The 27756-nt window shown below is 41.4% G+C and overlaps 1 protein-coding gene across 3 annotated transcripts in view; it reads right to left on the bottom strand.

Annotated features, from left to right (window-relative positions):
• Positions 1-4741: 4741 nt before the first annotated feature.
• The window catches only part of LOC119730480 (glutamate receptor ionotropic, kainate 1-like), an 83224-nt gene continuing 60209 nt past the window's right edge, over positions 4742-27756 (bottom strand). For 2 of the 3 annotated variants that reach the window (XM_038203414.1, XM_038203415.1), the window contains 12 exons: positions 19716-19982; positions 18806-18972; positions 16466-16519; positions 15491-15652; positions 14676-14825; positions 14068-14175; positions 13606-13710; positions 12859-13065; positions 11988-12548; positions 11258-11486; positions 10458-10714; positions 9837-10007 (listed from right to left, as the gene is read on the bottom strand). In XM_038203414.1, coding sequence (XP_038059342.1) covers positions 9837-10007; positions 10458-10714; positions 11258-11486; positions 11988-12548; positions 12859-13065; positions 13606-13710; positions 14068-14175; positions 14676-14825; positions 15491-15652; positions 16466-16519; positions 18806-18972; positions 19716-19982 — 2438 coding nt within the window. Of the gene's footprint in view, positions 10008-10457; positions 10715-11257; positions 11487-11987; positions 12549-12858; positions 13066-13605; positions 13711-14067; positions 14176-14675; positions 14826-15490; positions 15653-16465; positions 16520-18805; positions 18973-19715; positions 19983-27756 lie in introns of all 3 variants that reach the window. The other variant, XM_038203416.1, reaches the window with a different exon arrangement.

The following is a 27756-nucleotide window of genomic DNA, read 5'->3' as shown; positions in this document are numbered from 1 at the left end:
GACATTTAGCTGGTTTACGCGCACCGTTCCTTGTGTGTGACGCACGTACGCCAGGGGATTTGTACTATGTACACGCAGTGGTACATGGTACGGCCGCGCGTCGCGGCAAAATTGCAGTCAGGCAAGATGGCGTCGGTCGGTAACCCCAACTGTGCTTTCTTTGCCGGTGAGGGGGTATTTGTGGACGGAGCGGATAGCGCTCTTAAGCGGGGTATCAAAGCGCTTTACAATAATTATTACTCTTGTTCAATGGGCAAACACTCATTAAACCTTCTCAACTCCCTGGGAGCATACACAGCTGGTAGGCAGCCATTTCGGCGCTCTTGGCCGTAATCAACCTCTCACAGGCACCAACACTGCCCTCACAGGTACCCATTTACTCCTGGGTGGAGAGAAGCAATGAGTGACAAAGTGCCTTGCCCAAGGGCACACGCGCCATAACCCCAGGCTGGACTCGAACCCAACCTACAAAATTACCCGCAGACCGCAAATCCAATGCCCCAGACTACTAGGCCACGGCATTCCACAATATTACCTACTCCAATTATTATTTTCTTAAGAAATCAATGAACCAAAAAATAATAAAATTTGGAAATTGTACACGTTAACCTTTTTATTCAAGGGTTCCGGAAGCGCGTCGACAAGGGCAAACTTTCAGTCTCCGTACAGACCATTGCGATTCAGTGATACAATCAGTGCCCTCGGGCTGAAGTCAAACTATAGCCCATAAAAATTGAGCGACGGCAAAAGTACAAAAACGTTGGATACTGGGTTTGAAATATACTTTGTGGGATATCCATGTCAATCACTGTTGGATAGGCCTGTTCCCATAAACTTTTGTACACGGAGTTACACAAGACATATCTGAATCAATACTGCAAGCAATCTCCCGTTATGGGATGTAGGTTGCAGGTGTGTGTGGCTGGGGGCACTTATAATAAGCACTGCTTTTTATACTCGACAAGTTTAGTTTCATATTTTAATAAAAAAAGTTGGATGTCTGTGACCGAATACTGAAAATAACTGGACTGTCGTGCCGAGCAGGAGCTGTTCTTAACGACACCATGAATAGCAAGAAGTTTCATTGTAATCATTTTCATAACTAAAATCTTTTCTCATTTTGAAAAAAACATCAAAATTATCTTCCACAATCCTTGTTATCACCGACCCATAGTTGGAGGACAAAGATGCATAGTTGCTATACAATACAATTAAAGTAGTCTCATATATGTATTTAAAAAATGCATAATATAAAAGAGCATGCATGCCTATAGTGAAGCTGGTCAGTCTTTAATAGGCACTATAACAGTCAGTGAGATAGGTAGCCAGTCCAAGGCGCGGAAAGATTTCCATATACGAAGTTTACTCAACACCCTGTGTACAAACCCTATGAGATTGGACTGAAAAAGTCTAAGTGTTTTCTAAGAAAATGCTTGTATTTTCTCACTGCTCAAATTGACTTTGATGACATGAAATTGCTATATGGGGGCTTGTTAGTCAATACAAAGGAACATTAGTGAACTTCGTATATGGAAATCTTTCCGAAATGAAAAAAGACGGTAACATTAATCGTTAAAACTGAAATGGTTAACTATATTCATGTAAGTGGATTTACGCTGTACACTTTGCTTAGGCCTATACTCAGTTCATGATGTACCTCAAAATTACATTTTCAGTAAATTAATATTAATAGTGATATGAAATAATAATACAGTGAAAAATAGTGTTGAAAAGGTATTTAAAAGGAAATGAAATATGACCACTTACCCCAGCAATGTTTGCAAGAAAGTGTATACATGCCGAACTATCTCTCACTGTGATTCGGTTGGTGAAGTTTAGCGGCCACAACACATCAAGAACCAACTAAACATTGAAGGCAATAATTCTCTGTCGAGATGGTTGTCGCTGCTGAACTGCATGAAACATCCACTTGTTTTGTCCAACGGCCTATCCAGTTACCTTGCATCAATCCTCGTTAGAATTTCGAGCCCATGTCCACAAAAATACAAGGTTTTACGCCATTAAGCAATCACCATGACAACGGCAGTTTGTTTACACTCTTTTGGGGGTTGTCACGCTTTTCCACTTCGTTACTTTTGCCGCGTTAGGGCTCTCAACACGTAGATGTTGAACAGTTGACACAAAAGAGCCGAAATATCAAGCGGAACCGGTCACAAAAACCTTGATCTGGAACTGTCACAATTCACAGGAAAAAAATCCATTCAGTCCCGCTCGGCCGCGCCCGTGATGGTTGATGGCGTATTTCCAGATGCCGTCTGTCGTTGAGGCCGGGGAACTTCTGCCTTTCATTCCATTGTTAACATATCTGGGTTTCTGAGGTAAATGCCGGCATACCCTCCACCTGGCGGTGGGCGTAAACAAACGTGACCCACTGCCCTGCATTCGCGCACCCACCTTGCATAGCACGTGTGCTTCCAGACAGCTGGACCGCATGGGACCGCATGGAACCGCAATTGATGTCGAAAACTAACGGAACACGTATCAAATTTACTCACACTTCAGTCAACCAAATTCTCCACAGTTTCCAGACAAGATTCTCCGTATTTCTCCAGGATTAGTCGAGAATGACTTCTCATATAATGTACACATTTTGCAGGGGCAAACTGATTTAAAATGAAGCCCAACGTAAACTCGAACGACCACGAGTGAAATCATTTATTTTAGTAGTCTGGTGATGTAGCTATGGAAAGATTTATATGTACAGAAAAAAGAGATTGGGTACCAGATAGTTCATTTATTAGTCTGGTGGTGTAATTTTCGGGAAAAGTACATATACAGAGATTGGATACAAGATGCTATACACGTGTGGTATAGTGAGGAGTGTTGGGCTGACTGTTTGCTGCATCGATCTTTTTCAATCTTTTTGGGGGGCGTGTTTTCAAAATTAATTTGAAGTTTTGAGACTCTTTTCGCGGAATATATGAAGTGCTGAATTCTTACGGAATCTTCCGTTATGTTGGTCGAGATATTCAACGTGATAGAAATCCCAATTTAGGCCTACCATGGGTACATTTGGCAGTTTATTTATTATTTATTTCGAGGTTTTACCAAGACCAAACATTTTGCCTCTGAAGTAGTCCTAGCTAAGAATGAAATTACAAGGCCACTCTATTAATTTTAATTGTTATATTCCGGGTCAATTCAGCCAGTGAGCAGTTTGCAGCAGTTTTTTTTCTTTTTTTCAGGACCTAAAATTAAGCCATTTGCATATATAAAGTGACTGTCCTAAAATGTTTAAAAAAAAAGGAATAATTAAATGAAATCAATTATGAAACATATAAAAACACATAACATGTGTACATGTCTCTAAAGACAAAAGAAGAAAATCATATATTTTAATTAACAAAAAATTGAAAAAAAAAACCCGGCAAGTGAACAAACTGAACGCAAGCTTCACAACCAGCTCTCCTTCGGTCACATGAGAGATAAGACCCGGAATCAATTAAGGCTCTATTGGGCCTGCCACTTTTCCGGGTCAAAATGACACTTTTCCGGGTCAAATGACACTTTTCCTCATCAAAATGACACTTTTCCGGGTGAAATTGACACTTTTGTCCGGGTCGAAAATGACACTTTTCCGGGTCAAAATGACACTTTTCGGGTCGAGTTGACACTTTTATTATGACACTTTTATTATGGAATTATAACTCGATAGAGTGCCAGGACCAATGGAACACGGATTGCAGCGTCAAAACTGACCGGGGAGAGTGCAAACCTGCTTATTTGTAGATTTGCTCCACAGAATCCAATCACAACCCTTTTCATCCCCTGCAATAAATTGATACATCAAAATTCGGACCCCACGCGCTGCAAGGAGCGGAGGAAATCAATCAACCAGTCCTAGTCAGAAATAAATAATAAAGGGGCCCGAAAGGTTACAAAATTCCCACAATCAATTGCATAGTTACAGAAATCTATTCAGGACCTCCTACAGCGCACGCAGCGAGGTGTATCTGGTGTTTACCGGTCTATGGAATAGATCATGCAGATAGGTGTTCAGTGGTTAGATAATTGTAATACTCATCTCAATAATCCTCGACCAAGTCAAACTGCTCGACCGAGGGGGAGATCACAGGAGTATGCACAGAATATACCCCCCCCCCCCCCCCCCCCCCCCCCCCGCTGTTTGACCCGACGAGTACGACTAACCCCACACCCATTTTCTGTTTTGTACGCCAACAAAGTGCCGGGCCTATAATGATGAAGAAACGAAAAGTGTACATGCCACCTTAAACTGAATATTAGCTGAAAATAACAGTGTCGATAGTGGACATATTGTGTCTGTATACACCTGTCAGATTCTGTCCATTCCCAAAAGCTTTCTGAAATTCCAGGATTTAGGCAATTCATTGTCGTTGCGGAATAATCCTATACGATAGCACTGCCCGGTTCTCTTTACGAGACAAAAAGAAAACCAGTCTAAGTCACAAGTAGCAGTCAGTCAGAATGACTGACTAGTCAGTCGGGGAGTCGGTCAGTCAGGGAGTCAGTCAGTCGGTCGGTCGGTCGGTCAGTCGGACCAGCAAAAATATGTTCATAATTCCCAAAAGACGAAGGAAAGAAGGGCCTTCAACCGAACGAAGAGTAAAAGAAGAAAATAAAGACACATTTTAGCGGATATTAGAGATAAACGCATAAAAATACTAATTTATATTTTGGACTAAAATTGCAGAAATTGGATATCGGACGACTGTTCAATCGCTCAATGGGACAACAGTAGTTCATGAAAATACATTACAGTTTAATAATTACAAACTCTCCAGTATAGATGGCATTTTGTTCTTTATCGTACAACAACAAAATCGAAGACATTTATGGTTTGATATTTTTGCAAACATGTTGCACTTACACGCAGGAACTGTTTTGAAAATAAATGAAATATGGCTAATCATTTCTACATCTGATTCTTCTTAACGAGCAATACCAGCACTTAAAACAAATAATGTAATATTTATAGGGAAGTAAATAACTTGTGCACAGCCACTCTAATTTTTGAGCAAAGTCAGACTTGGCATAAAAAGGAAATACATTCTATGCAAATTCGATTAATTAACGCGTTTGCACTTTGCAGTAAACAAATCTTAAAATTGTTTTATTTTACAAGCCTTTAGCATTGATCAAAGAAGTTTCCTAAACCATAGGTCGAATATGACTTTAAAAAGTGCCAATCGACAATCGAAATGTATATGCTCTTGGTTTTTGAAAGGAAATCAACATTTCGGAACAGAGAAAGAAGAGAAGACTAGAGAATTCACACACAAATGAAATAAGATCGTAAGAATTTTAAAACACGTCATGAAATGTTTGTTGTATTATATAACATTTTAAACGCCATCGCTATGTTTCATTGCAATAGTCTACTTTGGTAAGATACACTCAAATGTATGAATAATAAATAATCTCTTTTGAAAACAACAATAAACAGAAATACTCCAGTTAGAACGTCGCATTGAAAGTCACATTTCATAACTGAATCTTCCCATTGGTCGATAGTTGTTACGTCAGCGCGTTAGGTCGAGCTAAGTGCTTATACAAGAATGACCAATTAACAATTCCCCAAATTGTACAAAGGTCTATAAGTCCATCGGCATACCATCAGATCTAATTTACGTCATAAAAAAGTAACAAAACACAAAAGAAGGCATTTAGATTCCGAAAGACAGTAATTCATAATTTTGCATTTAAACGATATAACCCAAACGACACTCTAACGATATCTAATGTTTCAGCTGTTAACACAATCTATAAAGTATCACAGACCACAATATTCAAGAATGCTTCAACGAAACTATTAATCATCAGGAACTGCAACACGCTACTGCTGAAAAAATAAATTCTTTACTTAACTTTTCCAAACCACTTAATAACTATGTACACTGAAAAATACCTCTACATATTGCTTGAAAACACTAATTATTGCATGTATGCTTGAATTATGTTCATGAGAATGTTAAGAATGTTTTCAATATATTTTTTTATCCGATATCAATCGCTCTAGTATGGAAAACGTAAAATCTGTTTCAAAAGCTCCACGCTTCAAAACGGCAAAATTCAAAATCTGTACATCTAAAACCCGATATGTAAAGCTTCATTCCGTATAATGTCATCTGAACAGCTGATAATTACAATATATACTTTTTTACATACAAAATCAAAACGTCAAGCAGTAATTAATGTATGATTCGTCGCACGCAAACGATCCAGTCGTTTGCGTCAAGTCTGAGATCCACCTATAGAGGGCGCCGTCGACTTTTGGACAGGTTCCAAGTTAAAGATAAAGAATTACAACAGACCAGCTGAAACCGACCGAAAGAGACTGCACTCACCACAACAGGTGGAAACTATTGTTTCCAGGTAAGACCCTTTACAACAACTCATTCATACCTGCACCATTGTATACATGTATTACTACATTGTATACATTGTATAAAAAAAATGCTTCACTAAGAATTCATTGAGTATGGAATTCCTGCATTCCAGCTTATATACAAACGAAATATACTTATGTATCTTCAAAACTATCTGCTATGCATTCAAGTATTCTTAAAGACTAAATGACGCATCAAAAAGCATAGCATTTTTTGTGTGAGAAGAAAGTCAACAAAAGACAACCCTTAGTCCTTCCAACAGCAAAATGGTTGCTGGTGTCAAAGGTATCTTTCCAAAGCTATATAATATTCACTTTCAACCGTCGTTTGAGTTTTGTCTATGATTTAAGATCAATGTTTTGAATGTAAATAATACAGTGGCCAAATTTTGTAAAGCTTTATCACCTTTTGAAATATGTAACAGCTGTTAACACTGAACAGAATGAATAAGGCCCTTAAATTTAGCCTACACGTTTCAAAACATTCTTTGCGAAGTTGAAACTTAAAATGCAGCGAAATATCTTCGGGATTTGAAAATATTTCGGACGTTCTGGTCTGGTGGCTTATTATTTACAAAATAACGACAATTAGGTCATGTACAGAGTAAATGCAATTTTTAAAGAAAAATGCAATCGTCTTAAGCCGAAGTCTATTCTAAAGGAAGACAGTTATATGGTCGCAGGCGATAGAAAGCCAACTGATGACGTAATTCTAAAAGAAACAAGCCCTGCTTGATTTTTAAAAAAAATCCCAACCTATTTTGTTTTTGGTTCACTAACAGATATATGCCAATGTTTTCCACTACTTCAGGCCAACTATCTAAATAAACGTCCCTCATTCCGGGCTTTCTGATATGAAATATTGCTTCATCCAGTGGTATCCAGTCGTATAGGTATGCGCCCATTAATTAACAGTGTTACCTATATAAACATACCCTTTACTTTAATACGTAAGTATTGTTTTCTCCAAACAGCTGAAGCTATCAATTTATCGACCAAACCTTTAATGTACAATACAAATGCCAGTCTCTTTACAAATAGCCAAATATCTGGTTCTATTAATATCTAACAAGGATGTACACTTTTGATAAAGAGGTTAACAAAACAATATTATGTATAAAATTACCAACAATCACACTTGAGAATATTACTCAGTATACAAATAATGAATGTTTATGAGTGCAATGGTAAGAATACTTTTATGAAGTGACAGATGGAATATTCCATAAACCATTGTCATGTTGCGGCCATCTTGTTATTTTCCCCGTTCAAATGAACGTAACTGAAGCGAGGCTGGAAGGAAAAATAGTCTGGTTCCTTTTTGCACAAATATAATTATCATTCAGTACTGTTATTGGATACAGGGAACATTACTGAAATGGTGGCAGCATGATAAAGGTCCACGAGGTGAAGCTAGTTGGAATGTGACATACCATCTTTCACCGAATGTAATTATTCTTTCCATTGCACGAACCTAAAACATTCATGATTTGTCTTATACATCACCTGAACAAATCGTCGTCTGTGATTGGTCAAAACCAACAATTGTGTGACCGTGCAATGGAACACTATTTACCGTGGAATAGAACTTCTATTGTTGTGGTGCAGCTGGGCCGTGGGTTGGGACGAATAATTGAATGACATGTGATCAACGACCTACCAATCGGATTACGGGGATTTATTCAGGCGTTGTATAAAGTCAAATATCATATATAACCCTTTCATTTATCAATTGCATTTACAGTTTAACTCTTGTCCTAAAGAATACAACCATCTACGGAATTTCGGAAAGAAACAAAATAGATCGTACGTCATTGGCCATTTTCAAGGTAATCATACAAATGTAAGCTGTACATTTTGAAACAAAATTATAACTTTACATCTTCTCGGACTGAAAGTTTGATTCGCAAGTACTCCATGTATAAAATGGTTTTGCACTTGGCTTATATTGCTTTTGCCAAATATTAATAATAATAATAATAATAATAATAACAACAATTTGGGAGGTTAATCATCCTGACTGGCAGCTGGGATGCTGAATTGCGAAGGACGCGGCTACAACGTGGTCGAGCTGAAGGCAAGTAAAGGCGTCTTCGGGCAGCCAGCCACATCAACCCATATATGACCACGGAGCACAGCCTTAGATGGAAAGTGTTGTTCAATACCATGCACTATGAAACACTCTTCTGCAGTGGTCGACATTGCTGTTGGAGGCGACTGGATGGGACCCAAAACCACAGACCAAACCTACAGCTTTGTGTTTAAAGGGCGGATCAAGGGGGGGGGCAGTTTGGGCAGCTAACAGCCCTTCTCTCTTCTGACTGATCACTGTTAATTATATACATAATGAAAGAGAAACCTAAATTTGCTTAAGTTACCAAAATATCGTCATCACTTAATATGGCAGATCTCTATCCACTGCCTCAGGCCTTTGGTCTTTTTATACGTTGTCTGAAACACCTCATCCAGCCACTCCCCCAAATAATCGTGGACCCCAGCCACACCCCATTAAAAAAAACCTGGCCCGCCACTGAGTTTGGATGTCGACCTCACACCACTGGATCTCTCTCGCATGTGGAAACTATAAACCTGGCTCAATCCTGATAAAAATCTCGAAGAATATATCATCTATGTTTCAGTACCATGGAATTCCTATCGAATCATATGTCGGCATGAGTGACAAGGTACCATAAAGTTCCCTGGCGCTCACACGCTTTTTAAATGCTTTGCAGGTTTTCGTAATAAAGCTGTTTTAATTGACATCTTCTTATTTGCAAATTTGAGAGCAACGCTCACTAATATACTGACCACCTCTTTTAACATTTGTCTGGCGCAACGCCTTCCAAAGCATCAGCTTTTGAAAGTTACACTACTACTTATGTGTTCCAGCACTGGCCGAGTTGAATTACTAAACCTTTTTATTTTTACTGCAGTTTTTGGAGTTCTTATAAATTCCATTTCATAACCTGTTTAAGAGTCTATGTACATTCCCACCACAGGACTCAAGCTCTCGCCATATCTTTCACCTGACAATGTGGACACTGACTTGGACATCCAATCATCATTCTGTATTTTTAAACCACAATGTTCTGCTATGGATCTGCCCACTTCAGAATGTGAGTGCATCCCTTCACCTGCTGGACACCTGAAGACATGCTGACTTTCAATTCCCAGACCTGTTCTCTTCTTGGAAGCGGTTTTAACTGCGAAGATGGACCTGCAACAGGTCGTCAGCCTTACAGCCTTCCTCCAAATTCTCCGAACCGTGTCGCGGTTTTTCCTCCAAGTCTCAAATCTGACAGCCCTGCCGTTATATTTCTGGAAGCCCCTGATGATTTGCGGCAGTCTTTATATGTTTGGTTTCTTTGCTGTATCTACAAGTCATTTTTTATTTTTATAAATCAGATGTGTCCCCCTTTTTGCATTTAGAGAGGAACATCCTACGGCCCTACGCCACCGTCTCCGCCATGCTCATGGGAAAGGTCTGTCCGTTCATCCCGCCGCTGGGGTAGGGGGCCGGCATGTACTTGTGGTCTATATTGCGCTGGGTCGCTCGGGGCTTGCCGTTACATCGACAGGCGAAGCGGAACTCCGCCATCATTTCCGCACATAGCGATTTCTGGAGAATAGAAGTAAATGAAATATGTCAATGCAGGGGTGACCTATACCACCTTCTCAAATGACTAATCTTGAGCTTTTTTGGAAAAGATAAATAGTTAACATCAACAAATACTGCTGACATTTAACCAGGATCTCAGTTAGGCCTACATATTGCCATTTCAAAAAGACAATCTCCCCTTACTGCAGTGGTTAAGCTCAGGGCAAGCAGGCAGATTCTGTCGCACTTAATTCACTGCTCTTCACAGTGCTGCTTTTTCCACAGTGACTCTCTGTGTGACACAGTTATACTGTCCCTTTACCTCAAACTGACCTGCTGGGTTTTAAAGGGTTTATACACATTGCTCTGAGCATTGACTTTCCCACTAGGAGGATTGAGAAGAATTGATCTTGAAGAAGATCACATCTAGAATGAAGGAAGCAAGCCTCGGGCAAAGAGTTCCACACTTACCCGGTCTATCTCCGCGTTCTGCCGAGACTTCCAGATGAACTCGGCCACCGCAACCAATATCCCCAGCACCACGCCCGCTATCAGCACCAGGAATATACCGCCTATGTTCTCCAACCCCAGCTCGTTGGCGTCCGAGTTGTTGGCTCCCTCCACGATGCACTGCTCCGAGTTCCACCACTTGGACTTCAGCTTCATCAGGCTCTCGTTCTCCTGGGCTTTGAGCACGGCGCTGGTGATCCTGTCTCTGAGTTTGGATCCTGGCAAGGGTTGAATTAAGAGCAATTTTAAGGCATACAGGGTGGCCCACAAAAAACGGAACGGCATACTTCCAGTACCTTGAGACTCAAACCAGCATTGATAACGCGTTAGTTATCTCCCCAAATATACATAGACTCATCTTGGTAAAATGTTAACCACTCTGGTTATTTTTATTTACTAGAAACATGCCTAATTCAGACCTCAGGTTGAAATACCAAAATGCACATTTTAGCTGTGAGAAGATTTCCTGCCTGAGAAACGATCTCTTTTAAGGGCCGGTCAACACCTCTTATCTGAATCTCCAATCACCAAGGTGCGAAAATGGCAGAGATGTAGTCAATTACAAGTCCATCACAAGCTCTTCACAAGTTCATCAGAAGTCCAGCTACGCAAAAACAGTGGATGAACAATAACAAAGGAATGCCTTTGTCCAATTCTCATGTGAACAGCTTGTGTTTTGAATTGGGACTGGAGGACTTGTTGCGGACTTGCAGGGACCTGTGATGGACTCGACACCATCCCTGGTCGATGCCAAGACTTACCGAGCGGCGTCCCGATCCCGTAGCCTCTTGAGTTCAACAAGCCACCGATGGTAGTCAGGTTTTTACAGTGTCTGGCTACCACGTACTCCGCCATGGTGGATTCCATCAGGAAGGCGTAGTTCTTCTCCCGTAGGACCCTCAGGACCCCGTCGGTATACGTGTTCATGAAGACGTTGGGTCTCGAGCTCATGAACTCCCACATCGTCTTGTACGTTTCTATGTTCGAACGCTGTCAAGAATATCCAATTAAGAAAAGGTTCTAAAAAGGTTTTCTCATGGTTTCTGCTTTTAATGTGCAAAGAATTTGAGGGTGAATCATACTTGGTTGAGTTCTGCAGCTTACATCAGATAACTTGTGGCAATCGATTGAGTTTATTATGATTCATATGATTGACTGGTTGTAGGAACGATCTGATAAAATTAAAGCAAGTAGGCAAGAAGATTTATTCGTCAATGTGGAATTCTGAATCTTCTTCAAATGGATTTGATCAAGTTAAGAAATGGTGTCTACGTAAATTATGGGAACTTATGGCTACATGTATAGCTTTCTTAAAACGTGAGTTTAATACCGATGACAGTAAACGCACGTTGGTGTTGTATGAAAAAGGAAAAAATTCCCAGTCACTTGCCTGATTTTACTCATAGACTAGATTATCAGTGTTAAAGGAAAGACATTGTATTTCATTTTGAATTACTAGGTTCATTAAAAGATATTCATGTTTCTCGCTACCTTAAAGAATGTATGTGAGGAGCCGCTACTTCTAGTTCCGTACTGTATCTTGGTTTGCTTTGCCAGGTCATCCGCACCATCGATTGGCGACACCATCCGTTCAACGGTCAGAAAGGCTGCCAGGTTAGCGGTGTACGAGGACACCAGGATGAGCGAGAAGAACCACCAGAAGCCGCTCAGGACCCTGGTGGAGAAAGCCCTGGGGTTGACCTCCGAGCCCTGCTGCATCAGCCCGCCGAAGGCAAACCAGATGCAGCTGAGCAGGTTGAACTGGTTCTCCACCTTGTCGTAGTCCGGGTTGCACGGATGCTCGTTGTACCACTCGTAGGGGCTGAAGCGTGCTATCAGGAACATGGTCAGGGCCACGACCAGGAACGCGATGACAACGTACATCCAGATGTCGAAGGAGAGCGGGTTCAGGAAGGAGAAGACGCCCGGGTTCTGGGGCTCGGGCACCCGGTACAGGATGGTGATGCCCAGGTGCATATAGGGCTTGGAGAAGTCCACCACCTGCTCACGCACGTAGGTGATTGTTAGTGGAGCTACTGCCATGTCTGCCACCTGTGTTGACAAAGGTTTCAGGAAGACGTTAAGCTTAAGAATGGCACATTTCAGAGTCTGAATGACACTTTTGCCTAAGGTTTTCGGGTTAAAATAGGACCTGGAAAATGAGTCAGAGAAGGGACATGTTAACCCGGAAAGTGTCCATTCTGACCCTGAAAAGTGTCGGGCCAAATAGAACTCAGATTCCAGGTCCATTTGACGAGGGACTTTAGAGTTAGAATATGTTAAGTTGGTCCAAGGCATAATGTCTTCTGACCAACAAAAAAACCGGTGCCAACAGCCTAAATATGAATAGACTAAGACTCACTCCTTCGATAAGTTCGCCGATCATGCCGTTCCACCTGCCGTCCACCTCCGCCCCATAGTTGCCATCGTTTACCAGCTGGATCTCGTACTCGAAGCCGACTTCCTCGGAAATCATCTTGAGTAGGTCGATGCAGTAGCCTTCGTACCGGTCGTTGCCTTCCAGTTGCGTACCATCGGTTGGCTCTCTCAGCATGACGTAGGGCTTTTCCTGCAGGAGTAGAAGGACAAAGAAGCGAGGCCTAAACAGAAGTCGATCGCGAGCGCTTGCCAAGTCAGCCAAGTCATCAAATCCAGAGTTAAATGTCAAGCTTGCCAATAAACTGTGACAAATAAAAGTTCCTTTATTTTTGTTCCTCTTGTGACGTGAACTGGGCCCAATTTCATAGAACTGCTTAAGCACGAAATTTGCTTAAGCACGAAAAAACATCGCTTAGTAAAATTATGTTACCGGCCAAAACTCCATGTGATGTACATTGCTTGTGACTGGTATTTAGCTGTTGTTTACTTAGCATAACAATCGCATGGAGTTTTGGCCGGTAACATGATTTTATTAAGCAAGACGTTTTTGTGCTTCAGCAAATTTTGTGCAGAAGCAGCGCTATGAAATTGGCCCCTGTGCTGTTGACTTCTGACTTGTGAACGACTCGATAATACCTCAAGATCGGATTGACAATACCGAATCTGAAAGATCAAGAACCCAAGACCGAAATCGACTAAATGTCTCTATTTGGAAAAGAGAGTTTCTCACCATTATGGTGGTAACCTTGAGCGTTCTATTCACTTTGCTTATGTTGGACGTTGGTTCAATGATGGGGTCGAATCGCAATCCCTGCATGGCGCTCCATGATCCAACCTGAAGGAAGATAAACGCAAATTACTAAACATGTATTTATTTATTTATTTCATTTCTTTGCCTAGGCTTTGCGCTGGTTTTCATTGGTTTTCACTTACTGGAAGAGTACATGTTGTAACATACGACGAACATTAATCATTTCACAGGGTTTTTAATACCAGTAATACCATCTTTAATCCAACTTAAATTTGACAGTAATTAGGTAAGCTACTGCAGGGATTAAGGCAAATGATCCTTTGTCTTTAATAAATACGAGTTGTAACTGTTTATAAATAGAAACTCGCGTTGAAGCAGCTGCTTGCAAAATAAAGCCTTTTCCACCATAGAGCTAGGACCTAGCTCTATGGTTCCACTTACCTGTTCCAAACCGTCTCCTCGAACCTCCGAGACGTAGAACGTCGGTTCCACCCTCTCCCCGTTGGAGTCGAAGCGGATCTCACCCGTCAGACCGTCTAGCATGTTAACCTGCCGAGTCATATTAATTCATTTAATAAAACTTCAACAATACGTGTACTAATGGTAGGAATTAACGAGTACCTCCGTTCTGTCTCTTGTTGAGAGGAAAAAGAAAAGGTCCTCAATTAATACGGATGAGGACCTCGGTTCAATGCTAATTTGAAATTCATGTAAAGATGGAGGTTTTTTTTTCGGTTTTTAATTTACAGGTTGTCCCACAAAAACCTAACAGTCGAATCGGGCATGTTTTCAGAAAAGTAGGGATAGTATTCAAAATCGTGTCTAATGTATTGATGTCTAGAATAATTGGTCTTCCCCAAATGCTTTTTAATCGGTTAAGACGTTTTTTTCAAAAGATACAGCAATCACAATACGGGACTTAAAAAAAGACCCACCAGGGCCACTGTTTTATTTATCAGGTTTACAGATTGAAGCCGATAGAATACGTCACACGTTACTCTTAAATGGAGGAAATAAATCCTTTGTGTGTTTCTCTAACTGCACTTTACCGATTTGAGCGCGTTGAAGTAGCTCAAGCCTACGTCCCAGTCCTGTTGACCGGCATCGCAGGACAGTTGCTGCGTCGACACCGGTCCGCTGAAGTCGTGCAGACCCTGTTTAGCTACGCTGACGGCGTCGAACATGAACGCTATGTCGGTCTGGGGAAGTCGACAGAAAAACTTTCGTTATATTTACAGATTTAACTGATAACACGTAATCCGGAGAAGAGAAAGGACTACAATCATGGCCAAATCTCGCTGGGCCCCAACCCCCGGCCCCCACTCATTGCGCGGTGTGTGCTCCATCAGCTGGAGAGAACAACATTGACCGGGGGAGCGGGGGAGTGGGTGACCGTGGCAGGCTCAGGAAGTGTCCCAACCATTTTGGCCGGGATTGTAGGTCCCAAATACCCTGTGAAATGATTCCACCTGAACTGGTACAATGGGTATGATCGTTTTTGTAAGAAAGCAACCACTGACGGTAGTTTAAACAGCATGCATGTCAGAATTATTGTTCGGAAATTGTGCAGTGAATGAGAATCTTGTCGACAGCTTAAACAATTAAGGGCATGTGTTTTCTGCTGGGCAACTAAGTTGTTAGGTTTCTAGTCAGCTCTTGAGAAACGGGTCCTTTTTTTTTGTTAGAGTGTAGGTGTCCATCAAAATGTTGGCCTACATTAACAGCACCACAATCGGCGAATCCAGTAATTTGCACATTTTGTAAAATCCCATCTTAAAAAACAATGGATCGCGCTACATACATTGCTCATTAACATGACGTGTAAATTACTTATGGATATTTTTAAAGTTTAAAGATACTTTACCGTAAAAGGTGTTTCGTTGTATGGGGCGCCCTCCAGCGCCTGGTAGTGGTGCCAGTCTCGCCTGGTAGTCTTGACACGGATGCTGTTCATGTTCATCAAATGGAAGGAGGTAATGTTGACGGAGCCTCCGGTGTACCGCATCATGTCGATCAAACACGTGTCCTACAACCAAACAAGTGAGAGTGCACAATAAGCTCTGCGACAAAAAAACGACGCCGATGGCACATATGTAACACCATATTGGTAATTTTCATTTCCTCCTTCTGGATACCGTCCAACCACTACAGGAAATACCACGTGACCATAACAATACTGCACCTATATCTTGCCTCCGTTTACAAAATTTTCATAAACAACTTTACAAATTGCAACAAACAATTTTTAGAGTGCATTTAGTTACGACGACGGCATGGCATTTGCTTAATTTTGGTTAAATATTTTTGGTCAATTTTTCGGGGCCAACCGACCGACCGACCGACCGACCGACAGACACCCAAGTGACTTGTAGAAGATCCTGCCAGAGCTTAAAACAGGAACGAGACAAGCATAGAAAGCGTCTCTATTCCATTGCTACACATGGCTATTCACTGGGTCTTTTCATGCTCATGCTGTACACTACGGGCCGGATTTAGCCCGTTCATTGGCATTACGGGGTGACCCTATACGATAGCACTGCCCGGCTCTTTTCAACAGCCAACAACCGGGCTTAGTCACAAGTGACAGTCCGTGAATCAGCGAGTTAGTCAGGTATAAAGAGGACTATTTTTTATTTTATTTGTCTTCTGTGTCTTTGTGTGGTTCAGATGTCACACTTTTGTTTATTATAAATCTGAACGGGCCAGGACCCTTGTTCAGTTACTGTATCACCGATCTACCAAACAATTGTGAGGACAAATTTGTTTCAAATCGCTCTCCTAGTATTGCATTTGCATTTGTTTGGGTTTTTCTAGACAAACGAATCAGTTAGAATCTTACCATCGACGGGAATATATAGTGGTAGTGACTCTGCAGCATTTGTAGTTCCAGTAACTGTGAATAGAAACGAACAGATAAAAAACTACTTTTCAAATTACAATGAAGATTGCATTCGCAACTCTGCAAAAACGTGGCAGGGTTGAGACATCAGTACCTCGAACTTGTTCACCAGAAACATCGAGAAAGTTCGATGTTTGAAAACAGACAGCAACCTGGAGATTGTTGGGACAGGCCTCACTAAAATAGAGCGCCCAGTGACTGGATATTGAACAACAGAGTGTGCCAAAAGTAAAAATGATTACAACTACATAATATTTTTTCTTCAATGAAAAAAAAAACGCATTAAAGCCTGTTCTTTTCTTAACCCACTCCTTTTTACCCCATTCCATTTGGGTCCCTGGATCCAGAAATTCAATCAATCAAATGAAAGGGTGTAAATTTTAATTGGGTCACTCTCACCTGGACATGCTGAATCTGGGTTAAGCATTGAATAGGCACTGAATAGGCATTGAAGTTGGTCAGTGGCGGAGAGTTGGAGAATGGCGCAAGTAAAATTTACACCCTTTCACTGAATTGATTGTATTTGTGAAACTAGGGACCCAAATGGAATGGGGTAAAAAGGGGTGGATTAAGAAATAGTCTGGCTTTAATTTAATAAATAATTTCATTGAAGGAAACCGCGAACATCATCTGCGGAACAACTTGCTCCTACATGGTTTTATAATGCCCTTCGAGGAATAAAAAAAAAACAGCCCAGACGTTCTGAACTGTATTCTATAAACTGGTCGCCTTTGGAATGATCTAATCACACACAATACTTTTAGGGTACTTGTCCCAAATAAATTTCCATCGGAAACCACTCCTTTAAAAAAAATAATAACAGGGTCCCTGCCGAGGGTATTCTACTTTCATTTTCAGAAACCTTCTTTGTTTCTTGAAGCTTTCAGTAGAGACTTTTTTCACGGTTCACCTCTCCGTACAAGGTTGGCCAATTAAATACCATGGTGATGTCAAAACATCGACCAAACCGAAATCAATCACGGTATTGGTTGGAATTGAAGCGAAACTGGGAGATAGCGCCGTGCTCTACCCTTCAATAACAATACACAATTAGGACTGAAATTAAATACTTGAGGGAATGCATGGCTTAACTTTGTACATGTGTGAGAGAAATTCACAAAAGCTACGAGTTGGCACTTCCTATGCATGCATGGCTAGATACCCGAGCAAAGACTATATTTTTTTGAGTTTCGATCGGTTCTTCTTTTAGAATTCTGAAAGGTTCAATTCATACATCAGGGTCGTTAAGCGGACTCTGATATTTGTGCCTGATAATGGAGTTACACAAGAACAAGTCGTCAAGGACACCACGAAGTAACACCCAAGTGGACTAAAGTGCGCGCTACACACACACGTATTTTACAAAACCGAGTGATTTTCGTATCCACCAAGTAACACTCATGAACACTGTGCGCTCACTTGGTACATTTTCGTTATCACGAAGTAACACCCATCTTCATTTCACCAGTTTAGGGGCTTTTATTAATTTTTCCTGTAATCCTACAAGACTAGGGATTAAATATATTCCTGTCAAACGTTTTAAAATGTTGTGTATCCAAATTTAATTTCCGCAACAATATTGTAACTTAGTGAAAACGAAAATCGTTCGCGCCAGTGTCCGATGTGCGCGCGCACACCTGGCTGTTACTTCGTGAAACCAAAATTAGTCAGTAGCGGTTTTCACGAAGTAACACGGACTTGGGTGTTACTTCGTGGTGGCGGTGACGAAGTGTATATCTGTACATTTACACACATGTATGGTTTTTACGTCATTTACAATTTGAACAAAAAAGGTGAAATCAGGCTTTTGGGTGACTTACATACCTGATAATTATATGTTATGACCAAAACAGTAAGGCTGAGATCTTCTTAGTCTCAAGAATTCAACTTCTTAAGGTGGCAGGTCCAGGAGTTTCGAAAGTGAGTGGCTGGGTGTTGAAGTCCAATAATTGTTTTTTTTTTCAAGGGGGAAGGATGGATGAGGGATCCAGTTAACGCATAAAAAGACTACAGGATTGAAGCACTAAATCTGATATGCAATATTGATGAGGTTATTCAGGGAACTGAAGAGAATTGATATTTTATTAACCTATAATCAAATAGCATTAGTCACTCTAGGGGGGGGGGGGTAACCATCTCTCACACCTGTTAAGTCATTTTCGAAATATACTTCTGTTGAGGCTTCTTCGTTTCAATTGTTCAATCGCTAGAACAGTTTATGGCATCAAGGGGAACATGTAAGCAATCATTATGCAGAGCAAAATGGCCAGTAATACGTACAAGTTCAAGGGCTGGCCTGAGCATTTCCTGTCTGCAGTCGATAATGATATGATATGTTCCCGATCTCTTGATCTCTTTCAGGAGCATATTCAGGTTATGGCCTGTCATCTTTCGTAGCGTCAGCTCGCCCCGGGATCGTTCCAGCACGTGATGCAATCGTAGGAGCGCTGTCAACGATAAAAAAAAAATCAAGGAAGCAATGTTTACTTGATGCAGGGTTGAATTGGTGGTTTGGGGTTCGGTTGGGTTGGATTCGGTACGGTAAGGTTGGACTGGGTTGGATGGTATGTAAAGGTTGGTTTGGGTTGGGCTGTGTTGGGTTCGGTAAGGTAAGTTTGGATTGGGTTGGATGGATGTTATGGTTGGCTTGGTTTGGGTTGGGTTCGGTACGGTAAGGTTGGATTGGGTTGGATGGTATGTTATCGTTGGGTTGAATTGGGTTGGGTTGGGTTGATTTAGGGTAGGCTGGGCTGGGTTCTTGGACCTGGGCTGGCACGGGTTGAATTTGGCTGGGATTGGTTGGATCGGGATTCGTTGAGTTAGACCGAGTTGGGTTGAGTGGGGTTGGGTTGGGCTCGGGGATTCGTAGGGCTGCGCTGGGTTCGGTTGGTTGGAGTTAGGTCTCATACGGTGTGGTTTGGTTGGACTGAGTTAGATTAGCTTAATGGCTTTTTGGTTTGGTTGGGTTTAGTTGGGTTGAGGTAATCCAGGTAATGGTGTCAGCGGTGGGATACCCATCATTTCATCACCCTAGCTTGCAATGACAACCAAGAAGGATTGCAAAAAGCAAAGAAAGGAAGATAAAAGGTTCCCAACTGCAGTTTATTACGTCCTCGTGTTGCTTTGTATAGTTTAATCAAGAATGCACAATGAAAACAAATGTTTCAGTTGCAAGTATATAGCCATGTACCTTCTTCATCTTGGTAGACTATTGTCATCTTCTTCCAGGCATATGCTTCCGTGAGGTTGCTCAGAAGCACACTGATGTATCGATTGTGCGGGTACAAGTTGACAAACCGGTGCTGATTACCGTCTGGTCGGTCCTTGTGCTCCCATCTGGCTATGATGTGAGGCACATCCAGCCGGTCACTCACGCCCTCTACGGCGAGGTTGCCTTCGGCCGTTGAGGGCCCAAAGAGGGCCGCAACGCCACCCTCCTGTGCGAGTAGTCTGCAGACTAAAAACAAGGAGAGAACCAGAAAAAAATGAAGATTCAAGATTATATATAAGTGTTACGCACTTGCGGAAACCTATTGTTATAGTTTTTGCTGGACGTAGATGGTCAGCCTAGTGCATTTTGTTTCATATATGTTACTGACTAACTGACTGATGAGTCACTAACTCTCAGTTGTGAGCCGGGCAGTGCTATTGTGTAAGGGTACGCCAAACGGGTGGGCTAATTGTGTACACAATGCGACCCATTGTGTACACGTGCATTGAAGGACTTTCAGTGAAGAGGTCGTTCTGAATCTATTGAATAGAATTGTGTGCTCTGGGACGAGCTTTATTAATAAGCTTGTTTTTTCGTGTTTGACAAATACGAGGCGCTCTTGTGGATAACTCAGCTCCCCAATAGGAATTTACTTCCCTAAACGGCATTTGCTTTTGACTGCAAGTGAGGTTTGTCAAGTGAGGTTTTGGCAAGCTAGGTTAGTCAACCTGAGGTTGGCGGTAGGGTCGCCTTTAATATTAAAATATTCGATGCTAGCACAGCTTCAATACGGGTAATCACAACGACGACGACAACAGCAAAAGTAATAGCAACAAGGTCATTCCATAAATTCTGGGTCCAAAAGTGACATTTGTTGTGTGTTTTTGTTACACCAGAACTGTGTAATGTGCCATGCAAGTATCGTTAAAATTGACTTCAAACTTATAATTTAACATTTCTTTGGCAGATACCTTGCTTTACATAATCACTCTTGGAGATAGAAAGCATGAAAGAATGTGTCCTGAATAACAAACTCTTTTACACGTCAGATGTAACAGGGACACAGAACAATTGTACCCCAAAATTATGGAAATGACCAACAACATCAGTAACACCAACAGCAGCAGCAGCAGCAGCAGCAACAACAACAACAACAATAAAAACAACAGCAACAGACATGCAAGTATAACTTTCAACCAAACCATTTGGCTGACTCTGCCAACAGTTTGTACGTGAGAAGGAGAAGGAGTTTCAAGGAGATTTAAGAGAAATAATCACAAAACACCCGCAGGCAAGCGTCAAAAAGACTGTCATAACACATCGATTGGGACGTCAACCGGCACACGATCACTTTACGGAAAGCCGGAGGCCATTCTTATTGATTTGCAGATTTTCTTTTTTCGCTGACACCTATGTCCGTCGACTTGTGAGATTTTTTTTTCTTTCCGGCAATTGACTTCAGCTTTCAGCTTTTGCGATGTTAACGAATGCATAAACGCGAAATTTTACTTGGATGAAGGTCGGATTGGACTATAATCTAGTAACACCGTATATTGGCAATATTTTTGATACCGAATAATACTGAATGACGTTGTTAGGGTAAAAAACAAATACAAAATAAAAACCGACAACCTCAGTGTGAGATTTCATTAGGCCTACCGCGAATTTCCATTTTATATTGTGGCTTGATGTGTGCAAAACCTTTCAAAAGGTGACAGAAATAACCTGAGATCTGCAACGACAATGCAAATGTATGATTTTCAAATGAACCACACAGGGAAACTGACTAGGTAAATTATAACAATTGAAAAGTTGAACAAAGAATTGACTGGAGCGGGATTGAACCTGCGACCTCCGAATAGCCGTTCCGGTGCTCTACAAACTGAGCTATCCAGCCCTATGTTGGCGGTTCCCCAATTGGACAATATCTTTGTTCAAGGGGTGCTAGTCAGAAGCCATACACCGGTATGCCATACAGCCAGGGATCCGCCCAAAGTCACGATACAGACCTGGTCGCGTCGCGAATGTTTACAACCGTCGAGCGAGCCATCGAACCATTTCTCGATCGCTGATTGGTTCCCTAGGAAAGCGATATGATGCTGGGTCACCGTCACCGTACGTACATATATAAAGCCCGTATGTTTACAACAGTTGGGAGAGCTTTTGAACTATTTCTCGATCGCTGATTAGTTCCGTAGGAAAGCCTACTGAGAAAATATAGAAACAATTTAACCACTGATACGAAATGGCCAAGACGTTAGTGCGAATAGGCCCGCTGGTCTAATTGTTGTGCCGTTAGAGGGCGCACTATGGACCATCCACTATCGATCACTAGCGTCTTGAGCCAAGACTATCTTTGTACATGCTGTAGTATCTCGGACAGATACACATGTAGATTGTTCATGGTATGTACTACCTCAAGGTTTCTCTAATGCTTCAAAGCTAAACAGTCTTCTCACCAATGAAATTGCTTTGGTTTCGTAAAGAGAAAATATCAACAAATCTGGGAAAACTTTGAAGAGGGTTTGTTTTTGTTCATAGCACAACATTTCACAAACCATGTTGAGCCTACAGTACAGTGCAGAATTCAGTATAGAGTGGCTAAAGGCGGGCAGTACAATTATGTCTTTTAAAAATGTGCTTGATAAACACAATCACCATCTGTTTCTTTTGTATACCGATAAATATGACATCAAGTTGAGCAGTCTCCTGGGCCAATTTATCTGTACACGATGTTCCATCATCTTCGGGATAAAGGGTGATAAATCACACGTCTACACAAGCGTAACGCTGTTAGGGAAACCGCAAACCCGACGTTGGGGGTACAGTGTACTATTGGAGCTGTATGTTTCTTTCATTTAAAAACAATCATCGTTCGTAAATTGGGTGATATCCATAATAATGACGCCAGTAAAATTACAATATGTGCACTGCACTATTACGTTGCGGACTGAATAGGATTTACTGGAAAGGTCAAACAGATTGATCGGTTCCCTGACTTATGTTAGGACCGCCTTCAATAGCAAACCGACATCGCATAAATTACACGATTTATTGCGTACGGACGACAGTGGGGTTAGGACCGCACGCGACCAGTGAAACAAAAATATCTCATCTCACATGAATTATGAGAAAGTCACGTCAACGAGGCAATTGATAAACTGTAGCTTTCTGTACAGCGATGACGGAAAAGCAGCAGTTATTTTTTATTGCTGGCATGGTCTGAGAGGGCAAGCCAAGTGTCATCTTTGTATCTCACTGACCGAGCTGGTTCAGTCACTGACTTTCACTTGTGAATGAAACTGGTTGAAGGCTGATTGAGGGAGCCGGGCAGTTCCATCGTGTAGGATTACCCCTAACGCCAATGAATAATCTCTCTCATAGAACGCCATCTTCGTACGAACATTAAAACTGCGCTCAATGACGGCCATCTCTGTAAGAGAACTGCAACTGCGTATTTTACGCAATCAAGCACGCATTGCGCAGTGTTGAAAATGTTCCAAACACGCGCGCTTGTTGCTTGAAATGTGTTCGAAATACGACGCAGCCGATGCACGTTATGCAGTTTTTTAACTGGTTGATTTTTTTCGGCAAGTTTTTACTTCTTTTTTAATTTTCAATTTCGTAATTTTAATTAAAAATTTGTTTTAGTTTCTGTTTTGTTAAATTTAATTTCTGTGCTGCATTTCGTTAGTGTTTATAATTATGTGTATCTTAATATTTGTTCTTTTTTTTGTTATTCACATCCCTATATTTTACATATTTGCATTGTTGTTTCTTCATTCTAGTTTTTATTTAATGTTGATTGATTTTACATAATGTTTTCCTTTTTATTTCATTTTATTCTTATCATTTTATACAGGGCCTTCAGTAATAGCAGTTTTTAACTGATGAGGCTACCCTGTCTAAATAAAACTATAAATAAATAAATAAATAAATAAATAAGTTGACGCTCAAAACGCCGATGCACGTGGATGGTCTGTATGAAATGACGTCATTTGAACGAGACATATTCAACGCCATCAGGTGCGCGTGCGCACAGTTTGCAAACTTTTCTTAATACGCATGTTGCTCGAAGTTTCTTTGACATACGGCACTGCCGATGCGCGTCATGAAAATGTGACGCACAAAATGCCGATGTACGTGGCAATCTGTAGGATGTGACGTCATTTCAGAGAGACCTACCATTCCAAATCAGTTGACTAGAATATTGCTTACTCTGGGACCAGCTCTATTCGGCTGTCCTTGTCCCCTTTTTTTTTAATCACGACGGAACATACAGTTACGGCAAACGAACACAAGGCCACCGATTATGGTTTATGCATTGGATTGACAGACACCATTTTTACGACGGTTTGATGAATACTGTCCTTGGTAATTTACAATTAGTTTGGCGTTTAGACTTTTAAATTGGTTTTTAGTTGGAGAGGATATACACAACCACACGTTTTGTTTGACTGATAATCGGCCCTGATATCGTTCTAGATATTGCATGTACTGTTGTTGTTTACAAGGAACACACGACGCCAACCCTAACCATCCTTTGACGAGAAATGGGATACTCGAGTCGAGTCGAACCGTTCACACATTTCACACATTTCACACATTTTCACACATCCTTCCCATAAAGACAGCTTATAGAGTGGGTATTCCAAAACAAAAAACGACTTCAAGCCATCAACAACAAGCAAAGATAATTGCCACGCACTTGTGACCAGGAAACTATCAATGAATTTGTCCATCGTCAAGCATCAGAGAGACAGCAAGACATTATCACTTCCAGCGATTGCAGAGTTCCACAAATATCGCGGTCTACCTTCTAATGAGAGAATATTCTGGTGAAGGTCTTTACGTGATTTACGCTTTCTGGTGTTCTAGCATTCGCAGTAATTAAAAACTCGCCAGGCATCTTGTACCTGACATCAGTCTAAGTCCCGTCAGTGACAATCGTTGGTATTTCAAGGTCGAAGTTTTCTCATCCCGTCAATAGCAGTTCAGGGATGAGATCACGGGTCATTCCAGATTTTGTCCATGAGTTCCCCCTCCCACAGTGCTTGTGACCAGCTTTGACCGGTCACCTGTCTAATAGTCGTCATCTGATTGGTCAATGCGGACTGATTGATTGACGAGCAGGAGGTTTCCATTTTAGAACTGAAAACATTCTTTACCAATGACCGACTCGGATAAAGGTCTCTAAAATGGCTGGTGATCGTTGACTCTGGAGTTTATCCTTTTTTTCTCGATTGTCATTGTGAGAAAAGCTTTTTGATTGAAATTGTAAGAAAAGAGACCTTTGATTGGTAATCGAGATATGAAATCATAACGGATTGGATAACTACAAAACATACAGCCGTTTAAAAACAAGATGAAATTATATGTCCACAGAGGGTTCCCCCGATACGTTATGAGTTTTAAATATTGCATGAATATCATAATACAATTTGAACAAACAAGGGTCTTATTCATTTTTCGGTTCTCTTCGTCAAATTCCCAGCTTCCAAATGTCCACGTTGATAGACTTACACCGTCGAAGACCATATGGTATCACAGTAAAGTATACTAAAAATAAAACTGATACATCTGACGATACTGATGACCATTGTTGGTGTCTTAAAAGGAATGAAGTTTGTTTGGATGAATCTATGTCGGGTTATCCGGCCAGTTGCGATTTGAACAAGTTGCCACTGGGTGCGTTCGATTAGCACGTGCAAGAAAAATGTAGGCAAACACGAGCACGTTCGATTAGCCATCACATGATCCTCGTGTCTGACCCGGTGTCTACCATCACTGCCCCAGCTCGCGAGCGGGTCTCTGGTGGATGACCGGGTGTAATGACGTAACCGGACTATTTCTGTGCTAGCTAGATTAAAGATGGTAGGAACTTGAATTCGAAGTGAGTACGGTGGAGAGATTTGTGATACAAATATTGCCAAATATAGGTTTTCCCGGCCAATTTCCTGAAATGTTCGTTCACTTCTGAAAATCGGTCATTCGTTTTCGTCTGAATTTGAATGCACGTCTTTGATCCCATTTAAATTCAACGAAAGTTCAAAGGTTTTCATTGTCCCTGCATTCGGTTTTGAGAAAAAGACGGCCAATTACGTTTATACCCGTGCAATCATTTACGCAAGCATACATTTTCTAAGTTTCAGGTACAGCTAATTTGATTGACGGTTAATGAAAAAGAAACCCCTTATTGTATCTGGTGCCGATGGCATTAAATCAAAAGTGAAATGGAATGGTGAATGTTTGAAATCGCCCTCTAAAAGCGAACAAGAAGTCTAGTAAACGAATCTGAATGGACATAAACGAAAGGTGCTGCTCAATCACTTTTTAATTGATTGAACTGATTAGCCTCATTTCGTGGCTTCCTCAAGCGTAAATCCCGCGTATAAACGGGGAAGCTAATCGAACACACCCACTGATGGCTGCCATCTTGGAATTCAGGTCGAGGCCATCATGGCTGATTTGGGCTGATGCCTCAAGGTGTTATTAAGAAAACAGCTGATCGCCTCGCTCTGGAGACTGTCTTGAGAGATGCTGACAGTCCAGAATTCTGAATACAATCTTAAAGTTATACTGAAAAAAAAAAAAAAAAAACGACTTGAAGACATCTTCAATGAATGCTCTGAGCGAATCTGGAGACTCGAGTTTCAGCCAAGATATCTCCTTTAGATGAATTTGAAAAGTGTGTTTCTGAAAGCTGGGGAAAATATTTTCCACAAATTGATTTCGACTGCCGATCACTTGATTTCCAAATCTGAAACAGCATAATGTGAGTTTAAGGGCGGCAGAAAACAACGGTGACTGCTCTATGTTCCGACACCCTTATAATCTAACACCCCTATGTTCCGATAACCCGCACATAAGATTGTGTTACTCCCGGTTAGGGATAGGGTTAGCTAGGGTTAGGGTTAGGGTTAGGGTTAGGGATGGGGATAGAAATATGTGCAGTCGGAACATAGGGGTGTCGGAACATAGATGTGGCGGAACATAGGTGTGTTAACCAAAACAACGACATAGACAACGAAAACGTTGACAAGATCGTCAAAGAAAACGTGAAGGAAGACGATGGCAGTTCAAGTCGCAAACATCCAAACCAAAACCATGAAGCACAAGTTTGAACTGCAATTTAACTCTTAAGATTCAGTTATGATATGATAACAAATCTGGAATGCAATGATGTCTGTTTGAAAAGAAAATACACGTATGAATTGAAGCCCGTTGAACAGACTACATCTTGATTTCACTGTTTAGCCCGACGAGTGCCTGTTGTTATCCTAGCACCGAACTCCGTGATTCCGTCCATGTAACTGAATATGTGACATCACCCAAAGAGGAAACCAGTCTTCCTTCGGCTTGCAATGCATCGTCATGTACAAACAGCCCCTCGGCTATCGAGATTTTTTCTCCTCTTTTTCTTTCGTCTGCTGCCGCAATTGAAAACAGACAGCGGGCGTAGGGCACTTTTTTCTCCGCGTCGCGCGCGTGCATTCCGGAACTGACTTCGCGGCGCGGAAAAAAAAAACCTATAAGCATTTTGCTGTCTACCGAAGACGAGTTTTGACAGATGGGGCTGCTACATAACAGATGCTTGCATGGCCCCTAACCGATTCAACAACACCCTGCGGTCCGCGTGTCATGACCAGCACTTTTTTTCTTCCAAAAGCCACGGTGTCTGGTATATGAAGTCAATTCGATTTCAAGGCTGCTTGGATTGCACGCGCCGATTACAGGCGTTTTGCATTCGATGATAAACTTGATGCGTGATTTTAAAAAAGCACATGGCTAAATATTACGTACACAGGGGTGGTCTTCAGGCAGTTAAATGTGAATTAATCTTTACAGAACCCAACAGCTACTTTCTGAAGTATGCATTTTTAAACAAAATTCAATTTCTGATAATGCCAAATGATTCCTCAAAAGTGCCCTAGGCACATGTAGCTCGAAAGCCTGAAGAAACCCGTAGAGAGAAGACAATGAGAAGAAAGTATACAGTTTTAGAGGTGGGAGGAAAACC

This window comes from Patiria miniata, unplaced genomic scaffold, assembly GCF_015706575.1.
Source record: "Patiria miniata isolate m_02_andy unplaced genomic scaffold, ASM1570657v1 HiC_scaffold_22, whole genome shotgun sequence".
NCBI lineage: Eukaryota > Metazoa > Echinodermata > Asteroidea > Valvatida > Asterinidae > Patiria > Patiria miniata.
Note: the sequence above shows the minus strand (reverse complement) of the source record. Positions and strands in the feature narration are given on the sequence as shown.